The sequence below is a fragment of the Ursus americanus genome, chromosome 15 (genome assembly GCF_024610735.1).
Source record: "Ursus americanus isolate L20-20 chromosome 15, mUrsAme1.1.p, whole genome shotgun sequence".
Taxonomy (NCBI): Eukaryota; Metazoa; Chordata; class Mammalia; order Carnivora; family Ursidae; genus Ursus; species Ursus americanus.
The window spans coordinates 57,913,371-57,934,663 of record NC_142141.1 but is presented as its reverse complement, the minus strand read 5'-3'; the positions used below and the strand labels follow the sequence as shown (position 1 = coordinate 57,934,663).

General features: G+C 45.7%; 1 protein-coding gene across 14 annotated transcripts in view; it reads right to left on the bottom strand.

Moving 5' to 3' along the window:
- The window catches only part of SEMA5A (semaphorin 5A), a 475,859-nt gene that overhangs the window by 126,488 nt on the left and 328,078 nt on the right, over positions 1 to 21,293 (bottom strand). For all 14 annotated transcript variants that reach the window (XM_087867978.1, XM_045795947.2, XM_045795944.2 and 11 more), the window contains exons 9-10: positions 20,644 to 20,779; positions 13,934 to 14,138 (exon numbers count right to left, since the gene is read on the bottom strand). In XM_087867978.1, the coding sequence (XP_087724104.1) occupies positions 13,934 to 14,138; positions 20,644 to 20,779 (341 nt within the window). The remainder of the gene's footprint in view (positions 1 to 13,933; positions 14,139 to 20,643; positions 20,780 to 21,293) is intronic.

The window sequence follows — 21,293 nt, the reverse complement described above, 5'->3', positions numbered from 1 at the left end:
AAACAGGCTCCACTGTAATACTTCTGAGATGATGGGTCCCACACTGATGGGAAGCTTCCAGGCCCTTCCGCTTGCTGGCTTCCACGCTGACTTTCCAGTGTGGCTCCCTGAATCTTTTGTGGGTTTAGTTTGTGATCATTGTGGCACCCCAGTCAGCTCTTACTCACACAGAAGGCGAATTATGAGTCTTAACAAAATTCAGTTTTTCCATAACTAGGATCTGAATATTTGAGAAACAGCCTAAACCTAACACCACTGATACATCGTCCAACCATGAAGGCCACAGCGAGGGTCCCAATCACACAGCAGGAGACAGAGGACTGGGGCCGGTGTGGAGGGGGGGCAACAGGTCAGTGTCTGGTGACAGAGCAGGACCAACCACGGGGCACTTGAACAGTCCCCTGATTCCTGGGAGGGGAATGTGTCAGAGGAGGCCGGACAAAACTCAGACACTGGAGAAAAGACTGGAACAGCACTCAAGAGAGAAGATGTCAAAGGCTCTGTCACTAAAACTAAGTGAGAGGTCAGAGCCCAGACAGAGCACGATGAGCTGGCAAGGAGCCCACGCCCTCCTGCTCCCAGCATGCTCTGTGCCCAAGGCCAGGAAGGAATCTGAGGAAGCCACAGGTGCAGGTTAAGGACCCACCTTTGAAAGTTAGAGATTCCTGAAGATAAGCTCCCGACAAATAATCACAGGACAGCAATTTAATAAAGACCAAGACAATTGGCTCTTATCCGGTCCATTCAGAAATAATTTTAAAAAAATTTAAATTTAAATTAAAAAAAAATGCCAACATTGTATAATCAATGAAATTTCTAAATGAAAGAAAAAAATTATTGTTTAACTCAAAAAGCAGCAACTCCTTGTGAAGATTGCCTTTAAAGACCCAATTTATCAAGGACAAGTCAAGGCCACTATTTTTCATGTTGAACCAGTGTTCTTTTGCTAAGGACGAGGTCAGATTTTAAAAATTAATTAAGTGATCATATCAATGAGGACCTAAATGAAGCTTCTACCCTGAAATTAATCTTAGAGGTCACTTTCAATACTAAGGGTGGATTTTTTATTATTATTTTAAAATCCCATAAATGTATTTGAGTACTTAGACAACTAATTATTGGATTTTTTAAATTATTGGCACATATACATGAAAATGGAGGCCTCTAAAACCTCCTATCTGTTCTAAAAGTATGAAAAACAACTTCTACTTGTCTTAACTCAGGGTTCTTCTTCTTTTTTTTTAAATTAATTTATTTATTCTAGAGATTGAGAGTGCTCGAGCAGGAGGGGCAGAGGAAGAGAGAATCTCAAGCAGACTCTGTGTTGAGCATGGAGCCCGACACTGGGCTAGATCTCATAACCCTGAGATCAGGACCCGAGCCGAGTCAGTCGCTTAACCGACTGTACCACCCGGGGACATTGTAAGGGACTTCTACAGACTGCAGACAGATCTCAGTGTTTCAGCCTCACATGGTCAGAAAGCTGCACACATGTTTTCTAGTTAAAGCAACAAATTTTCCTTGATCAAATTTTCCTTTCCTTTCTTTCAACTCAAGTCTAATTCCTCAAAAAACAAATCATATATTCCATCAGTGTCTTTATACCCAGTCGGAGCACAAGAGATAGACTAAAAACAGATAAGAACTGCTCTCCTGGACCGTGTTTTAATCTCAAAACGCTTTAAAAATTTCAAACTGAGTTAAGCTTCTGCAGTCTTCAGAAATCCAAAAAGTGATGATAATTATACCCTTAGTCAGAAAGTTAACTAATTTGCATTGAATGTTCCTTAAGAATGAGATAGAACCAAAAACCCAGAGTTTTTTTCTTTCATATTTGGGGTTAAAATAATGACCGTGGGGCTTGGCTGATGAGAAGGATAGCTGGATGAACAGACGGACACAAAGCTTCCCACTTCCCTTCTGCTCATACATTTGGCAATTATTTAGCATATGTTAAGGTCAGCCGATGCAAAATAAGGGAAGGAACTTTTACTTCACATTGATTTTTCTTTGGTCTACATGTGTAACCGCCTCTAGAATTATAATTCCAGGTATTCTTGATTTAGGGGTTGGTCAGGTGCAGGCTGTGTTGATTCTTCGTAGAAGGTATCATCAGTAAAAGTCAAGTCCTCAGCTTCTCCAAGAAGATACTTATTTATTGAATGGGTAAGTCAGATGGAATTAGGTCAGGGCAGCATTTGCCCCTGAGAACATTACTTGGAACATCCTCCCATTCTGAACACTGAGAATTGTATGCTTCCTTGATAAGAACTCCTGCCACATCTTTTTGTACAGGCAATTCTATTGAGAGGCCATAAAATACCCTATTTAAGGAACATCAATGTGGCTATCTCTACGTTTCAAAAGGAAAGAGGGGTGGAAATTTTATAAGCCAACCAGTAATTCAACAGTCTTTTAATCTGGCTGTGAAACCATGCTATTTTTTGAAAGACAAAAATGAAAAGAAAATCTTATGTTGGCATCTCTGCACATGACAAATACTATCTCCCTCCATCCCGAACCGCTCTGTTTGGAGACATACGCACTGTCGCTATTTGCACCCTGCAGCAGGCTGTTTACCCAAATCACAGCATGCTGCCCGCATCCTGGTGCATGAAGTGTGCTGTGCTCATTTGCCGCGATGATCTGGGGAGAGCCTGCTTCCTCTAATGCGTTCCAGGTGGGAACTATGATATTCATCGGTACGCCTCGCTCCCTAACTTGGGCACTCTCTTCCCCCCAGGTCTGTCAAATCCCTTCTACACTAGGGATTTTTCTATCCGCATTTCCTCTTCAGAAGGCTTATTTGCAAAAAAATGATGGGGTGTGTTTTCTTCCTGCTACTCAGCAGTGTAACCACTTTTGGATGAAAGCCTATATAATGTCGTTGTTCACGACCTTTTATCAAGCAGTAGGGATTGTACTTATTCCTTCCTTGTCCTTCTGAATGCCTACTATCTGCTTTACAATTGAATTACCCAGAGGCCAAGGCTTAAATGTGCTCAGTAGGCTGGTCATCATTGCCAGGCAAGCATCATATCTACAAGGTAGCGAGGAGGTGCTTAGGTCAAGAATGAAGAAGGCAGACATTCAAAACCAAGGCATAAACAATCCGAGGAGTGATTTGGCTGCCTGATAGGATGGGGCTCCACTGAGGTCCAAGCAACCTGCCACCTCGCCAAGCCCCGGTTACCATGGTCAACATCATGTTACATGAAATCATTATGGAAAGATTTACTCTGAAGACAATATCCCTTTCCATGGCCAAGAGACAACAGCACTGTGGCCAACTGAGTGGAACTAGAGTTTTCCTAGTGCACAGATTCAATTTGTAAACATAAAAGAATCAAATTATTTCAGATTTTATGGTGCTAAGAACAATTTACTTTTCTGATTTAACAGCATAGACAATGACTGTGTTGGGCCCGTTGACAGCAATTTCACCTAAATCGAATGCCCACCTGCAATGTGGACATGGCGGAGATCTAAAATTCTGTTCCCTGCATTCTCAAAGGAAACACAAAACCTCATCCTGATCCTCTGTGTTCACAGAGGTCCACATCAACCCCGGAGCAGGGACAGTACCTTCCTGAGAGACTCCTGAATGCTCCCCAGGGGTCCTGGAACCACCGAATGTCTGAGAGGTGGCAGCCCCTGGGGAACAGACACGGCCACCTCACCGAAGGTAGGATGACAGGAGGATTCTCCTGCAGGGGTGTGTGTCCCTGTCCCTCAAGTCAGGAAAAGAACATGCATCATGGTCACAGTACAAAGAAAGGACAGAGGAGAGAGAAAGAAGAGATGGCTCATTGTTGATGTCACCACTTTGCAAAGTTTTCACAAGAAAGGCTTCCTCTGCAGAGTGGAGATTTAGGGCATTTGGTGGACATCACTAATATTTCTTTGGAGTTGTGACATCATTTCCCACAGAAACAATGACATCCTACCCAGATTTCTGCATAAACAGGAGGACAGCAGGTCTGGGAACAGGAGACTGTTGTACTTAAACTCTAGTAACCACCATGAAACCCTCATGAGATACGTCAGCCACGAGCGTCCGCCAGGATTTCTATGAAAAGACGTGGTTAAGAGCAATGGTTTGTATTTCTTCTGTCCATAGACTGCCGCGCTTTATTACCTGGGGCAACTTTCAATCAATACGGATCATGTGAAACAAGCAAGAGGAAGGTTGGAAGACTGAGCAGGGTCTCAGACACGAGAAGGCAGAGAAGAAGAGAGCGGGAAAATGGGCTACTCCGGAGACACAGAGGCCACCTGCCCCACATTCAGAGGATCCACTCATTTGTAGCACAGAACTCCCTCTTATTTTGCGGATGGGGAACTAGGCGTGAGCTACTCAAATTATTCAGAAAACATGTTTAAAAACAAAATGCATTAAAATACAATAATGAATGTTCCTAAAGTATTTAGTAAAACCAACCAGTTGGTAGTTCTTATGCCATTTGAAGCGGCTTGGCATATATTAAATTGTTTTCAACAGGACACTTTTCATTTTAATTGGGCCTGACATAAACTAATAGTAAAATACTGATTTTGTTCATTGAGTTCTAGTCACTAAGAAATGTCAGGGGAACAGGAGAAAGGCAGGCTACACTTTAAGTCTGCTTGCAAGACCGCATGCGAAGTGGCCAAGTGCCCTTGGGTGGATTAGCGTCCTGGGGCTGCAGTCATGGAAGACCAAGGCATCCTGGACGGCTTCAAGCAACAGAAATATATCATCTTGCAGTGCTGGAGGCTGGAGGTCAGAAATCAAGGTATCAGCAGGGCTGTGCTCCCTTGAGATTCTGGGCAGAATCCTTGCTTGTCTCTTCCCAGCTCCTGGTGGTGGCTGTCCATCATTGGTGTTCCTGGGCTTGTGGCCCCACATTTTGGTCTCCACCCATGTTGTCACATGTCCTTCTCCCTGTGTGTGTGTCTCCTTCTCTTAAAGGGACACCAGGCCCATCAGATTAAGGGTCTACCCTACTCCAGTGTGACTTAATCTTAACTCCTCACATCTGCAAAGACCCTATTTCCAAACAAGCTCACGTTCTGAGATACTGGTGGGTTGAGACCTCAATATGTCTTCTGCGGGGGACATAATCCTACCCATAACACCAGGTCATTGGGATTTTCCCACACTGCTATCATTCTCTACAATGATTTTATCATTAAATACAAAATTTCTTAAATTTTAACTAATGAACACTCGAACTACATAATGCTTCCTTCCAGCCTACAGGAGAGAATCCCTTACACAAATGGACGCAAACCGAGTAAGCTCAGATTAGGTTTGGATTTCCAGTGTTCAGTGAGATGGGCAGAATTAGGAGTGATTGTTGGAAAATCTTTCCAACATGCAATCTGCACAATATTATGCTTGCTCATTTCACCTAAGTATTTGCAAATCGATTCTAAATATTAAGGGAGACAGCTATTAATAATGGTAACAGAAGTGTATCGGTCAATGTTTGGTGCCCACAGGGATACCCCTAGAGTCTCTCAAGTTTTGTGTACTTTGGTCCAAGCGAATGTTGGGGCCCATCCTGCACTCAGCAGCCTCATCTTCCTCTCTGCAGGGCTACAGAAGGTACTGGAAGAAACTGCACACAGAGGGATAAAGTCAGGAATGGGATTTCAGCATGTGCTAAGCCAGTTGCCAACTGTTACTCTTACAGGAGAAACTCTAGAGTAAAAAGAACATTCTTGATTTTGATTCTGGCCACGATCTCTGGGTCATGAGATCGAACCCCACACTAGGCTCCACGCTTAGCTGGGAGTCTATTAGAGAGTCTCTCTTGCTCTCTCTCCCTCTGCCGCTCCCCCCACTCACATGCTCGTTCTTTCTCTCTGTCTCTAAAAATAAATAAATAAAACCTTTAAAATATGCACATACTTGGAAGAAAAGAAAGGGAGGGTAGGACAGAGCCACTGGCTCTATTTTCTCCATGGTACTCCTGGAAAAGCCATGGGAAGCCATGAGTGCTGGGGTCCCATCTACTTTCTCCTCCCTGGGGTTATGGGACCCCAACCTCTGGTAGCCTTCAGACTGTCACCCATTCAGTGATCCCTTCTCCTGCTCAGTGGGCCTTCTCAGTGAGATGATTCCCATCAGTCACTGGAAACTTTATAAAAGTCAGATTCATAGGGTTTAATCCCTACTGAGAACAGTCAAGATGGTGCCTTCCAAAACACAGAAGTCCTTGAAAGTACGATTTCAGTCTCTACCTTCTACCTCCTGATAATCAGTAAACACAATTCGTTACCCTTAGAAATGACTTTTCAGCCCGAAACCCTGACCTTCTGCATTCCTTCTTCATGCTGTATTTTTTTTTCCCAAGCAACATTTCATATAACTGTTTATTTTGTTGTTTGTCTCTAAAATATAAGCTTCTTAAGGGCAGGGAGCCTGTCGTCTTTACGGATGAAACCTCTCCAGGGAATCTAACCCCCAAATCTCCATTTCTCCCTTCTCAGAGAAGGCTGTCAGCAATTATTCAACGGTCCAAACCAAACAAACCAGGAGTTATTCATGACCTTACCCATTTCCTCACCCCTCCATACTTCCAGAACATACACTGAGTTTGTTAACTTATCTCTATGAAAATACCCAAGAGCAATATTTCTCAAACTGTTTTTCTTTATCTCTCCAGGAAAGAGACTTTTCACAGTTTTTTTTCTTTTTTCCTATATTTGTCTTCCAGGACCTGAGAATTTAATACTAAAGACTATATCTATGTTTATGTAGTGGATGTATATCTGTGCTTTATACCTGAAAGTAAGATATTTTTGTCCCTCGGGAGTCAATTTTTGCCCCTTTAGGGGCAAGATCGCCATGGTGAAGAGCGAGGCCTTAGTCGACACCATCACTGCCTGTCTGCTAGCCACGCCCACCACAACCATGTCCTCCTTGACCTTGTTTCTGAATGAAGCAGCCCTGGGCACAGATTAGTCTTCATTTACAATTGCAGCGAAATGACATGTCACTAGGACTATTTTCATACGATCAGTGAAACTTGCAGCGAAATCACAGTGATATCGTAGACCCAAATTGTACCATTTCTACCCTTAGGGCTACCCTCCAATTCGCTCTCTAGGAATTATGGACCGTAAACTTTGAAAATATTTATTGCTTCATGTTACTTTTTTTTAATAAAATTTTCAGTTTTATTACTATTTTTTAATGTTTTCTTCGAGAAAGAGAGTTTGCACACGTGGGGGGGGGGGGGCAGAAGGAGAGAGAGAAAGAGAATCTTAAGCAGGCTCCACGCCCAGTACAGAGCTCGACATGGGGCTCACTCTCAAGGCCCTGAGATCATGACCTGAGCCCAAATCAAGAGTCGGATGCTTAACTGATGGAGACAACCAGGTGCCCGTTTATTATTATTAGTATTATTATTATTGATTGATTATAGATTGAAATCTGAGTATCTCAACGTGGTCTATAGAGCACACATCATCTATCTGTGCCTATGTTTGTAGCCATGCAGCTCTACAGGGTGGAGCAAATACTCTCTTACTGTGATTGCCAAGAACACAGAGCATGAAGCATGATAAGAGCTAATACATTATTAGGGGTACAATCCCAGGGCTGCATGAGTGAGGGAAGAAAGGAAGCAGGGTATATTGTACACTAGAAACTAATATACATATATGTACATATATGTATATTAGTTTGTGTATATATATATATATATATGTGTGTGTGTGTGTGTGTGTGTGTGTATGGAAGCAGGAAAGAACAGGAAGCAATGCCATTCAAGATGCCACCATGGGACTGCTCCTTCATATCGAACCACAGAGAGATGTCTGCTTGGCTGCTTGCCTCGGACAGCCCATTGGAGGGAAAACGAGAAAGGAAATGCATTAGCTTGCTTCTTCCCGTGCCCTGCATATCTCACTGGCTGAAGCTCACCTCGCAGGGAGTGAAGCCCACTTCACTTCTGGGGTGCAGCTCCCCATGCCTTTTGCACCTGCATGAGAAGCCAGATCCCATGCCAGCGGTGCAATGTTGGAACCCAGTCCAGAGGTGGCAGGAGGCACTTGGCCACAGCTGGTAGGCATCAGCTGGAAGAATCCCACAGTCCTGCCAGGAATCTATCAGCCATGGTGGCGACTGAGCCAGAGCCGATGGCTGAGGGTCCGGCACAGAGTGAGGACAAGAGAAGCTGAGGACATGCTTGGAGATTGGTCTGATTCCAGGCCCTCTCTGAGCTCGAAGTTTTCTGAACACACTACGCTCCACCAACTCTCAGAGCACTTGCTTACCGTCGTGTTCTACAGGGCACCTTCATTCCTCTTTATCTGAAATTAAAATGGATTTTCATCCCAACACCCATCCTCTTTCCAGAACTTCCTTCCTGAGGTTTTTGTACTGATTTTTTTTTTTTTTGCCTTTGGCTAGTCATGAAGGTTTTCTGTTTGTAAGGGAGGAATCACAGATGCTGTATCCCTGAATTCTCCCCGCGCTTTTCTTTTTGAAGGAAAGATTAGCCTAGAATAAAGCCCTGGAGTCACACTTCATTTTCCTCCAATTATTATATATGTTGTTTGGCTTGAAATCTGTTCTTGAGATGTCTGCTGCTGAATTTTGTTTTGTTTTCCTTTCTTTCTCAAACCTTCTCCATCATTTGTTTGGCTGCATCTAGACAGGAATTAGTCTTGTTTCGTACTTGTAAAAAAGACCCCCCAGTATTCTGATGCCTGAGATCTTCTCATTTGGGGGAGTGTCTGCTTATTCACTCTTTATTCCTGGTTGACCACAATGTTTGTGATTCACATTTCTTTTCTTCAGACTATTTTAGACCATGTTTCATAGATTTATGCACCTGGATCATATTTTGGGGCCTCCTAACTTTTTTCCATCAGGGTTATTTTTCTCCTGAATGCCAATGCTTTATCGATTCTTGGAATTTAAAAACTTAACCTGGCTACATGTGGTGTTCATTTATTCTGAATCAATATAGCTCAAACATGGTGTGCTTTGAAATTTTCAGACTCAATCTTCCTTTATTTCAGAGAAATCATTCCCGGTACCTTTGCCTGCCCCTTGTCCAGACCACCAAGTTCTATTAGAGATAATTTCTGACCTTCTTCTTTTTTCTTTTTTTTGGCATATGTGTGTGTAAGCATGTGTTTATGTGTATATATATACATATTTTTTTTTTTTTGAGAGAGAGAGCGCACACATACTCAAGCAGGGTGGGGGGAGAGGCAGAAGGAGAGGGAGGGAGAGAATCCCAAGCAGGCTCCATGCCCAGCATGGAGCCCAACGCAGGGCTCGATCCCATGACCCTGAGATCATGACCTGAGCCCGAAAACAAGAGTCAGACACTCAACCGACTAAGCCACCCAGGAGCCCCATTGCCCGATACATTTTAATCATTCTGTACTAGCTTGCTGCATCTTAAACATTTTCTTTCAAATCAAGTCCCAGATGTTTTATGAACTAGTTAGCAAATCATATCAGTAGCTACTGAAACAAACACTAAACATATCTGTTAGGCTCATGCTGGATAATGGATTTCATATCTGCATTACAAACAGTTAGGAACTAATCACATCGATGTCAGTGCCTAACCACAGAGAAAGGTAAAGTACATCTGTTATAGAGAGATTCTAGGTCAAGAAAATTCTTATTTCATCCAGAACAGCATGACTTGAATATGGTCCAGAATTGCACAGCGCTAAGTTCACCTGGGAGCCTGTAAAATGCCAGCATTCCTCATAATGTATACACTTGTCAAATCAGTATGTTGTACACCTGAAACTAATGTAACATTGTGTATGAACTATGTGTCAATAAAAAATAATAAAATAAAATTTAAAAGTAAAATAAAATTTCTAATTTGTTCTTAGTTCTTTTCTTGTTCTAAATACATATTTCTTTCTCTCTCTCTCTCTAAAATCCCAGCTCTCTGTACCAAATCAGAATCCATGTCTTACCCACTCTCAAGCTGAACAAACACTGCATTAGAATAGTACTGTAGAACAGTCAGAGATGCAAATAAGGGAATTAATAGTTATGGGAAAATAAAACGGATGGTTAGTAGAGGTGGCGGAGGGTTCAAATCTCCAGGATGTGCTGCCTGCACTAGAACAAGAGAGAATAGGGGAGCAGAAGCAGATCTGTGCAGTAAAGATACACATTCGATTACAGACACATTGGAATGGAGACAAAGTAAAAATAAAAGTACTATACTTCATCCTGGAAGGGATCGTAGGAACTCTGAAACTGAGCGATATTTCCAGGGAGGTGGCAAGAAATAGAAGCACCGTGACTACGGGCAGAGCCTGAGTACCAGCCACACGTTGGAGGCCAGCGGACAGGATGGAGCCAGCCCAGGAACACGACAGAGGCAGAGAGCCAGGGAGATGGCAATCTGCCCATCAAGTGAGGAGAAGAACTGCAGAACACACGGGTTGTCAAAGCGCCTCCAGTTTTGTCTTTGCGAGGGGAGCAGAGCAGCTGTACGGATGTGAGACTCAGTCACTTACAAAGTCCAGCACGCATATTCTTCTTTTATTTATTATTATTATTATTATTATTATTATTATTATTATTATTATTAATTTTAGAGTGAGAGAGAGAGAGAGAGCTCATGAGTGGGGGAAGGAGCAGACGGAGAGGGACAAGCAGACTCTGCACTGAGCACAGAGCCTGACACGGGACTGGATGCCAGGACCCTGAGATCATGACCTGAGCGGAAATCAAGAGTCAGATGCTTAACCCACTGGGCCACCCAGGCACCCCCAGGTATATATATTCTAACGGAGTTACCATTTGCCATTTTGCCTCTTGCTCTGAGAAGACCTTCAAAGAAATAGCTTATAAAACAGCAGCACAGTCGTGGCCCAGATCATGAGCCTAGCCCTGGCTGGACTGCCAATCAGAGAGAAACAGGAGCAGCAGCTAGCAGACCGGGGACGTGTCCGGGAAAGGCCCATTGACTCAGGGGGGTGGCGGCCAGCAGGGAAAAGCCATTTGAGCTGCAGGAAGCACCAGGAATTGCACTATTAACAAGGTCTATTTGACTTCGATTTTTAGATAATACTGACAAATAAAATAAACCAAATTTCAAATGGCCATTGGCAGGTGTTCTCCAGTTCCTGTTAATTCAAGTAAAATCAAGGGGGAGTAAATAAACGTATCCCCAGACGTGGATGCCCAAACCCAAGATAGCAAACTGATTTTATTAGCAAGTTAGAAAGCACTGTGCTTCGTGTTGCCTCGTGAGGAGTGCTACACTCAGGCTCTACCAGCTGAGCACTGATAAATCCCTGGATGAGGCCCAGCCCGTGCTGCAACGGGGCCTGGAAGGACCCCGGTCACGTGTGCTCAGCATTGGCTTTCATATCAAAGAGAAGGAATGTTCCTGGTTTGTCTTGACAGAACTCTACTGGGAAGATATAAATAAAACACCATCAACGTGAGCCTTTAGAGTTTTAAGTCAGAATCTCTAATCTTTGTCGTGCCTACTTGTCAGGAAGTTGTTCAGCTCTTCACAGGGTTAGTGAAAGTAGACTGGCATTTTGGACTATTCTTTCCGATATTCCATTTTCACATTTCAATTCCTTGGAAATAAAGAAGAAACCTATATGCTGGATCATTAACAATAATATCCTTTTAAAATAGATTTTATTCTAAATAAAAACTTAGAAAAGAAGGTTTTTCCTTCAAAATGTATTAATCAGGGCTATAAGAGATACATGAAGGGGCACCTGAGTGGCTCAGTCGGTTAAGCATCTGCCTTCAGCCCGAGTCATGATCTTGGGGTCCTGGGATCAAGTCCCGAGTCGGGCTCTCTGCTCAGCAGGGCATCTACTTGAGAACTCTCTCTCTTTCTCTCCCTCTGCCCCTCTCCCCCGTTCATGTTCTCTCTCTAAAATGAATAAGTAGACCTTAAAAAAATAAAAGAGACACAAGAGAAATGACCTGTTTCCAGCATGTGGGACACAGCAAAGAGATGGTCATCTACGAATGAGGACGAGGACTCTCACTGGGCGACAGACTGGCTGGCACCTTGCCATGGAACGTGCAGCGTCCACAATGGTGAGAAACGGACTTGAGATTTAAAGTACCCTCCACCCCCTGGTCTACGGTATTTTATTACAGCAGCCTGAACTGACTGAAATTAGAGTGCCAGGACAGTGCCGTTAGAAATCCTTGTAAGCTCACTACAAATCCTTATAAACACAAGGAAGCAAACATCACCTTCCTTCAGCCTCGGTTCTAGAAGAGGGCAGAATTCTCAGGCTGAGGCCTCAGGCTGCCCTGCCCGGACCCTCCAAGGCCTGCTCAGGACCACCTCATCTCCCCTTTGCCATCCCCACTCCCGGTACCGGTGAGAGACTCATAGACCCCCTGGAATTCCATGAGGTCTCTATTCTCTGTGGCACCAACCAGAACTTGATGAAGAAAAACTAGGGTAACTTTTGGAAAGATCCAGTTCACTCATTCCTCAGTCTACCCCACACCAGGCACCCTGTGAGCACTGAGGATAAAAATGGCAGAAAACAAGCCATGATTCCTTCTTATGCTCTGGTGAACAAGACACACACTGCAATGGTAATTCTCTGTCTCCTCTTAAAACACAACAAACGTAAGCTCGCAACCCCCCCAGGCTCCCACCAATCCTCTCCGAAGCCTTGCTCATCGTGGACGTTCCACCTCACTTCCTCCCTGCTCCTCCCTCAGACGGACCTTCAGGGGCACCGATGGCCTCCTCTGGGGATCCCAAGGTCACGTCTTTGTCCTTACCTTACCTGACAACATGATGGCCCCGCCCACAGCTGGCCACTCCCTCACCTCCGCCATGTCCCTCCTCCTGCAAAGCCAGGTCTTGCTCCTTAGTAAACTCTCAGCTTAAACATCACCTCCTGCGAGAGGCCAACCCTCACCAAGAGGTCAAGTACAGGAGCCTCCCTGGCTCTTCTAGCCCATGGCCCTATTCACATCCACTGCGTAAGCCTGTCACACCTCTCTGTCACTTCTGGCAGTGGCTGGTTGATTATGTGTTGTCCTCAGGAGAGCAGGACGTCACCAGTCTGCTGCTCACCATCTGACCCATCACTGCTCCTATGATCCACAAAATAGTTAACATTCAATAAATCTTGGGACTTTATGAATAAAACCAACCAAGTGATGGATATAAAATATTATAAAAGACAACGGAAATTGTGTTCTTTGAGAAAGTGGGCATTCCACAGGGCACTGGACAGAGGATGTGGGCGTGGGGGCGGGCGCCGTGGTGCGGGAGCCTGTGGGAGGACCTGAAGGCAAGGAAAAGCTGGGACACGGTCGCGGAGGCTGGCCTCGGGCCCCCTGCCCTGTCTGTGCCATAAACCAAGACAGGACTGCCTCCAATAAGCTGATGACATTGGAAACCGGATATGTCTAGTGGTCATCGATAATGTGATCAACACTGTTGCCTATGTTTTCTTTAAAACAATTTGTTGTTTATGCCCCCAAACATACTCTTTAAATGCTTGTATCTATATCCCACAACAGGAATATCTTGTGAGCACTGTTTTGAACCAAATGAAAATCATGATGACAATCCCAGGATAATATCACACCCAGCAGTGTCCTCTAACCAATTCCAAGGTCTTAAACAATGCCAATGAAAATGGTCTTGCCAAGAAAAAGACTTATTTTATGAGTAGTTAAGAAATAATAATGAAGAAATTAGGCATTGTCTTCCCGACTAAAATCAGGACCGATGTAATGCAATAAAGAAAGTGAAACGCAGTTTCCTGTGAGAAGCACAGGATGATGAGGCCAAGGCTGTTCCTGGGGGACAGGACTGTCCCAGGGCTTTGCTGGGGGAGGAGAGAACCCCGACTCACAGCCTGACACTGACAGTGCACATTCGGAATGTGAAACACGGAAGGAAAAGATGGTCGAGAACTCAGAGGCGGTGCCAACTCCTACCTGTGGCCAGATAGATGACGTGGACCAGCATGTCCCTGCCCTGCACCACGTCCACGGCCATGTGGGAGAAGCGGCTGTCGTCCTCCATGAAGGCGGGCACCAAGCTCACCGGCTGCACCACCTCATGCATCAGAATGAACCTCTGAGCGTCCTGCAGGCTCCTCTCCGTCAGGTTCATGTACAGGCCCTGGTCCATCGTGCCGCACTGCAAGGGAAAGCAGGCCGTTACGGGACACCCACAGGCCACCTGGACACCCATGGCCGATCCTGGCCACCCAGCCGGAGGGGACACAGCAACTGAGTCACTGCCTCGTACAAACACGCGCGTTTCTCTATTTCCCTCGAAGTCCCCGTCCTTGGTGTCCCTCCCATTCCAGATTTGAACTCATTGCACTTGGGGAGTCGCTTGACTCCATCATCAATGGTCAGCCGTTAAAAACAAATAAAGGGGGGGTCAGTGCTGACTTTAACTTGAACACCAGTGCAGAAAAACTTCCCGTCTCCTGTTGTGTCACATGGGAGCTGTCCGGCCACGTGCCCACTATTCCATCTGTCTGATAAATCAGCTACTCAAATTGAAAATGCAGCAATCGGGAACATCATATAGCTCGAATACTTTCCCTACCGGAATGGTGGGTCTATGAGCAAGATATGGGTTCCATGGAGATAGAATTGGGCCATTTTTACCTGTAAATGATGTAATATTATTTCGGGATTTTCCACCTGGGCACAAGACACTGCTGGCCTTGCTGCTTTGTGCTCACGCTCCAAGCCAGAGTGAGGCAGGAAGGGAGATGGGGGAAGAGAAGGGTAAGAGAAGAAGGGAAGGAAAGAGACGTTCAGACAGAGGCACTGTCGTGAAGAGGAGTCAGCAGATGCAGGGGGGAAAGATCAGGCCTGGCCACTTCCGAGAAGTGAGGCCAGGCTGTGGTGTGCAGAGGCGGGCGGGCGGTGCATAGAGTGGGTTTTGGCAAGGGCGACGTAGAAAGAGGGGTGGGAAAGACAGAAAAGCTTTCCTGGGGCAGAGCACATGATCAGAAAATCCTCACCAACCTTTCTCCTCTCTTTCCTAAGCTTAAACCCCGGCGCCCACAAGGCTGGTCCTCGGCAGCGGATCTCTCTGTCCGTACCACCTGAGACGACCGTTTGGCACACGCCATTAAATGCCTGGTTTCATAACAAGTGTGAGGTGCAAAACTGTACGATGGAAATGGCTTTTTTAAAATAGATGATATTTTTATAGCACCGGATACAGTGTTCTACGTGCTATAAAATGATAAGCAGGGTGTAAAATTAGAGATTATCAGAGAGACCTGGATTCCAAGTCCGCTGCAGTACAACGCCAATGTCACACATCCCTGCAGGGGCAGCCCATCTGCCAGGTGATGGGACCCCATGCAGTCGGGTGAGTGGTCAGCTCTGCTGCCCCGGGAGCCATACGGTCTCAGGTAAGGTATTGCCTCTCGGCCTGTCTCGATCTATAAAGTAGCTAGAAAAACACTTGCGCTGCTCCCTCCCCAGGGCAGTGGTAAAGCCAACTGAGATCATCAGTGGAAAGCATTTGTAAATTAATTGAAAGCACTTGGAAATGCCAAGGAACAAAACAGTGTGCCTGGCACAGAGAAGCCATTCAACCCATGGTAAATTTGTCTTGTAGCAGGACAGCAATTCTATGGTCCACTGAGCTGCAGTGGCCAGCGGGAAATGCATGAATAAATAAAGGATGGGATCCGTGGGTGAATACACAAGCAGTTGCCAGTGGGGCAGGGGGCTGAGCTAGGAGATTTCCCATAATCATCACATTTAACGGTAGCACTTAAGAGATAGGGACAGTGCCTGTTAGCAAACGCGTGACACAAAGAAAGCTCTCTCCCAGACTTGGTCTGAGGTATACGCAGGTGAACTCTCGTCAGAGAGTGACTCTGTATTTGGCAGTTTCCTTTTCCTGAAATCAAGGGCAATATTGAAACACAGGTGGCCCTTAGCTATCTACTTGCTGGAGGAAGTTTTACACCAGGCTTTGTGTTGTGTGCACAGTGTTTTTTTTTTTAAATGGCATCACAAAAACCAGGAGTCCTAACACAAAACTGAGGACCTCCTGCTGCTCTTGAGGAATCTGGAATTCTGGGAGACCTGGGAGGCCTTGGTGGGCTAGAGCTGTAGGACCATGGATCTGCCTTTGTCCTTCTTACCCTGGTCCCCATATCTTAAGTCATCAATCAGAAGTGCCACTGTGATATTGTGATTTGTAAGAAATACATATTTGGCCTTTGTCCTCTTTCCCACACAGAGCTCCTTAAACAATGGAAATCTCCTAAGTGCAAAGAGCAGTAAAGGTGCCTTTTGTTATGTTAATGAAGTGACTCTTGGGCCATAGCCCCCTGGTAATCTCAGGATGGAAGCCCATTGACAGGAGGCCCAACCATGTGAGTAGAGGGTAGGAACGTTCAGTCCACCCCAGATCTCCAGGGAGGGGAGGGCGGCTAGAGGTTCAATTCAATCACCAACGGCCAATGATTTAATCAATCATGCCTATGTAATGAAGCCTCCATAAAACACCAAAAAGGACAGGTGGTTTTCAGATTGGTAAACACGTAGAAATTTGGGGGGAGTGGTGCTCAGAGCGGGCATGGAGTGCCTTTCCCAGACCTTGCCCTGTCCATCTCTTCCAGTGGGCTGTTCCAGAGTTAGGTCCTTTTATAATAAACGGGTCATTTAGTATATAAAACGTTTCTCTGAGTTCTGTGAGCCCCACTGCAAATTAATTGAACCCAGGGGGGAGGTCACTGGAACTTCCCATCGAGAACCAATGGGTCGGAAGCACAGGTGACTACCTGGACTTCATTAAGATCAGCATCTGAAGTGGCGAGGGGGTGGGCAGGAGCCTTGCAGGATTGCTTCTTGCACCTGTGAGATCTGATGCTATCTCCTGGTAAACAGTGTCAGAACTGAGTTGAATCGTAGGACACCCAGATGGTGTTGGAAAATTGCTTAGTGGTGTGGAGAAAATTCCTACACATTGGAATTGGGTAGCAAAATCATTGGCCAAGAACTAATTTTGAACTATACTCTATAATGTCTTGGTTTATTTTGCCAGCCTATAATAAATATCTCACCCTAGGATTCTTTTTCAACTATTTTGAAAGCTATTTAGATTTATAGTATATATTTATTGGCTCGTAAGTAACCCACCTAGCTCCCTAATGGGCTGCAAATTCTCTAGCTGTGCCTTATACACTGGGTTCCTGCAGTGTCTGTGTGACAACTTGGGGACTTGGCGCAGGAGGGAAACAATACAAAGAGTCATGGTCCTCAAGTGTGTTACAAACCACAGTGGCTGTCTTGCTAACACTTCTGAAAGTAATAAGGGTTATCATTCTACTAATTTTTTTAATGCAATAGTATTTGGATTTTTGTTTGTTTCTGAGACAATAGACCCATCCTCACCCCGGCTTGCCGGAGCTTTGCGCAAGTCCACAATCACCCAGCCTCATGCTTAGAGCACCTGATCTGAATGGCACTCCTGCTCCCATCTTGCTGCAAACGCACACTGTGTATCAAAGGGTCCTGATGACACGACTGACCCCTCCACCTGGTCCAGCAATGGTTTCTTCATCTGCCTGAGCACTTTTAAGGGTCTGTTTTCCATTTTGGCTCCATCATTTCTGATGGAGTTATCAAAACGGCACGGAAACTTCTGGAGTCTGTCCACTGGTCTGGACGGTGTTTCCTGTGACTGACCAATGCTTTTCCTTGTGAAGCTCAGGGCTGGGATGCCTTTGGGCAGTGTAGACTCCAACCAGGTAGCTTTCCCAGCACTGCCTACAGTAGTTTCTAGAAGGCAACTGAAACAAATACTAAACATTTTTCACTGTTTTGTTATTGTTTTCAATATTGCAATTTCTGTATCAAATCTTGAAAAATGATGCACTGTCCCTCCTAACCCATTCTTCTTCCTAAACCTGAATTATATTTTTGCTCCTCTAACTAATTTGCTGGTTCGAGTTACAAGTGCTGCATACAATTCCAAACATCAGTAGGCACACAAGAATAAAAAAAAATAGAACCCCTTCTCACTGCCAGTTACTGCAAACAGAAGGACGTCCATACATAACTAGCGGAGAGATCCCTGGTTCAAAATGTAGTCCCACCCTGTGCCAGCTCGATGGCCTCATGAATGTCAGTCAGGATGCCTCTGCCAACACGGTTATCAAATATGGTAAACCGAAAGAAAATCCTTGGGACATATTTGTACCAGAAATAATAGAAGGAATCATTATCTATAATTTTTGTTCCCTGCGAATCTTAAATTCTACCCAAACAAGTCCAGCCCAGCTAAGCAAGCTTCCTGCCTGGAACGTATGCCACATCTCCTCAAGCTTCACTGGTTCTATGGCACAGACCTCCACCCATCTCATAAACGTGAGTAAGCCCTTCACTGTGACACTGGCATTATAGAACCAGACGCCCGTGGCCTTCGGAAATGAGGGAGTTTGTGGTGTGCTACAAATATATTCAGACAAAGGGGCTACAAGTTATCACTGCCTGGAGGTGGTAAGCCATCACGGGCTTATTAAGTCACTGTTCATTGTCAAGACCTTTGCAATAGAAACTCCAAGGCATTAAAAGTACCCTATAAATATTGTGGGCATCTTTGTTAATTTTTTTTAACTTTTGGGATTTTACAAAGAACTTTCTAAAGGGAATGACCTATTTCACCTTCAGGATTTTACGAAGGGCCTTTCTAAACAGTTATGTTGCACCCCAGCATCCAGGGACAGGGTAGAATTCGGGTGCAGAGACTCAGCAGAGGAGCAGAGGGGCAGCGTTTAGCTAATAATGACATAAATGGTCTATGCCGCGAGGAGCTGGGGCTACTTGAGATTTGGTTCCCGCTAAGCGGTTAGCTCGCCTGACCCATAATAGGAATTTCTTTGTCTAGTACTGAGCTTTCTTAGTAGCAGGGCTGGGGTAATACACATAAACCCGATCCCTCGGTTTCCTGACTTATAAAGGGTGGATGACGATGTCCACCTTACAGACTGGGGAGAAGAGAGAGCAACAAGCACACGATAAAGCATTTAACACAATGTATGACACCCAGAAGGCACCCAATAAATGGCCCCTAAGAGTCATCCTCTCCAAATACTTTCTACAGTCAGCGAGGCACATTAATTGATATTATCAAAGTTTATCCCTGAAGTATTCCTGTGCCTCCGTATCCCACCCTCCTCGTCTGATTGGCGAGAATGAGTGATGGAAGATGCTAACTGAATGCTCAAGTAAACCAGGAAATAGTAAAGAGCATGTAAAAACCACCCATCTATCCCCAATCCCATGCTTTTAAATAAAAATGAAAATGAAAAGAAAACCCTCTTTCAAAACAGTTAGAGCTGAATGGTTCCTGCCAAAGTCCAAGTATAAAATAATTGAACCTTTCCATACACCCAGTTTTCTGAAAAGCCAATGTGTTGAGATGATAAACCATCCAGAACTTGGAGGCCTCAGCTGCTAATGAGACAGTGTCCTCGGCCTGATTATCTGCACTGAGGCTCAGCGCCCCCCTCTCTGTGCGAGAGTTTGCTACTGATCACAGCACTGTTGCTCCAAGCAACGTGACGAGCAGAGTTAGAACTTGGCGGAACAAAAATTACACCCCTGATGAGGATAATGGTGATCCTATGAGCATTCGGGGCAGAAGGGAAGCCCTCAAGGGAAGCCTGCTGCTGTGGACTGAATGTCTGTGTCTCCCCCGAATACATAGGTTGAAGCCCCAAACCCCTGTGTGGCTCTTTGGAAATGGGGCCTGTAAGGAAATAATTAAGGTTAAATGGGGTCACAAGGGTGGGGCCCGGATCCCACAGGATTAGCGTCTCTCCCCACTCACTGAGGAATGGCCACATGAGGACACAGTGAGAAGGTGGCCCTATTTAAGCTGGGAAGAGAGTGCTCACCAGAAACTGAATCGGCCAGAACCTTGATCTTGGACTTCCAGCCCCTAGAACTGTGACAAAACACAGGTCTTTCCTTCAAGCCACCCAGTCGGTAGTATTTTGTTATGGCGGCCTGCACAGACTCATACACCTGCTGGCCGACCAAACATGAGAAAATCACACAACTTCCTTGAGTCTCAGCTCCTTCTGAAACTGGGAGATGAGAGTAAATGACGTACAGAGCCCCTTATAGCTCAAACATCCTGTAATTTTGTGATTCATAAACTAATGGCCACCATCTGCTCTGCTCCCCCCACCCCCAGCTGCACCATCACATCCCGCTCACCCCGACAGGAAATCTCGCCACAGTCACCAATTAGTGCTCTAATTCTGTTTGTGCGTCTCCACTGCTCTGTGCCCTGGGCTCCATTCACTATGCTGTCATTCATTAGGGACCAGAGCTTGTGGGGACACAGAGTCCACCATCATTAGCACTAATTGAAGCTTAGATTCCCAGCCTGCTGCTTTATGCTGGCCTTTTTCAGTTCCGCCTCGGGCGTCCCAGCCGACAAAAGGCCCCTTTTCAGCCCAGGCACCTCAGTTGACAAAAGGCCTCGGCCCACTTCCATGAGCTGAGCCGAGTGCGGGCCTGTCGTGAGGGTTGGGGGAGCTCCCAGCTGTACGGTGCATGCACTGGGGTTTCAGCTGTTACCAGACTGTCTACCGGACTGTTCAGCTGTTACCAGACTGAGTGCCCCACTGCCCCCCTGAAATTACCTGGAAGTTGGGGTTGGGGTTGGGATACGGCAGCCAGGCAGAGCGTGAGTTCTCCTGGTACTTGAAGGGCCCGTTGAAGACCTGGGAGATGGCACTGAGGTTGAAGACGCACACAGCCGAGGCGGCGATGCTGTTCCTGGGGGGACCGAGGAAGAGAGAAGGGGAGGCAGGTCAGAGAGCCCTGGAAGGACACTGTGCCACGCAGACACCTTCCGGACGACTTCAAGATCGCCATCTCCCAAACACCCCAAGGATGAAGTCGAAAGAGTGACTGGTGTGGCTCTGTGGTTTCTTTGTGGAAGCCCAAGCACTTCAGTGGGAAGCAAGACTATTTAGCAGTTATGACACTTCTAATCCTGCCGGACGGGATTAATTCACTCAGCCACAGCGAGCGTGACAAAGGACTGTGAAGAACTGCATGGGAGGCCTTTTCAGTTCTGGAGGAAGCAGACGTTCTCCTCCAGGGGCCGGAGCCTCTCCCCCGTCCCGCGTGGCTCTCGACCCAACCGTTCCTCTGGTTCCTCTAGACGGTTGTGGGGCCCGCTGCTGCTGCTGCCGCTGCTGCTGCTTTTTTAAAAATCCCCCAGATAGTTGTGTTTATAATCCTCCAAAAAATAACCAACTAAAAGCATTTTGCGAAAAACTGCCTG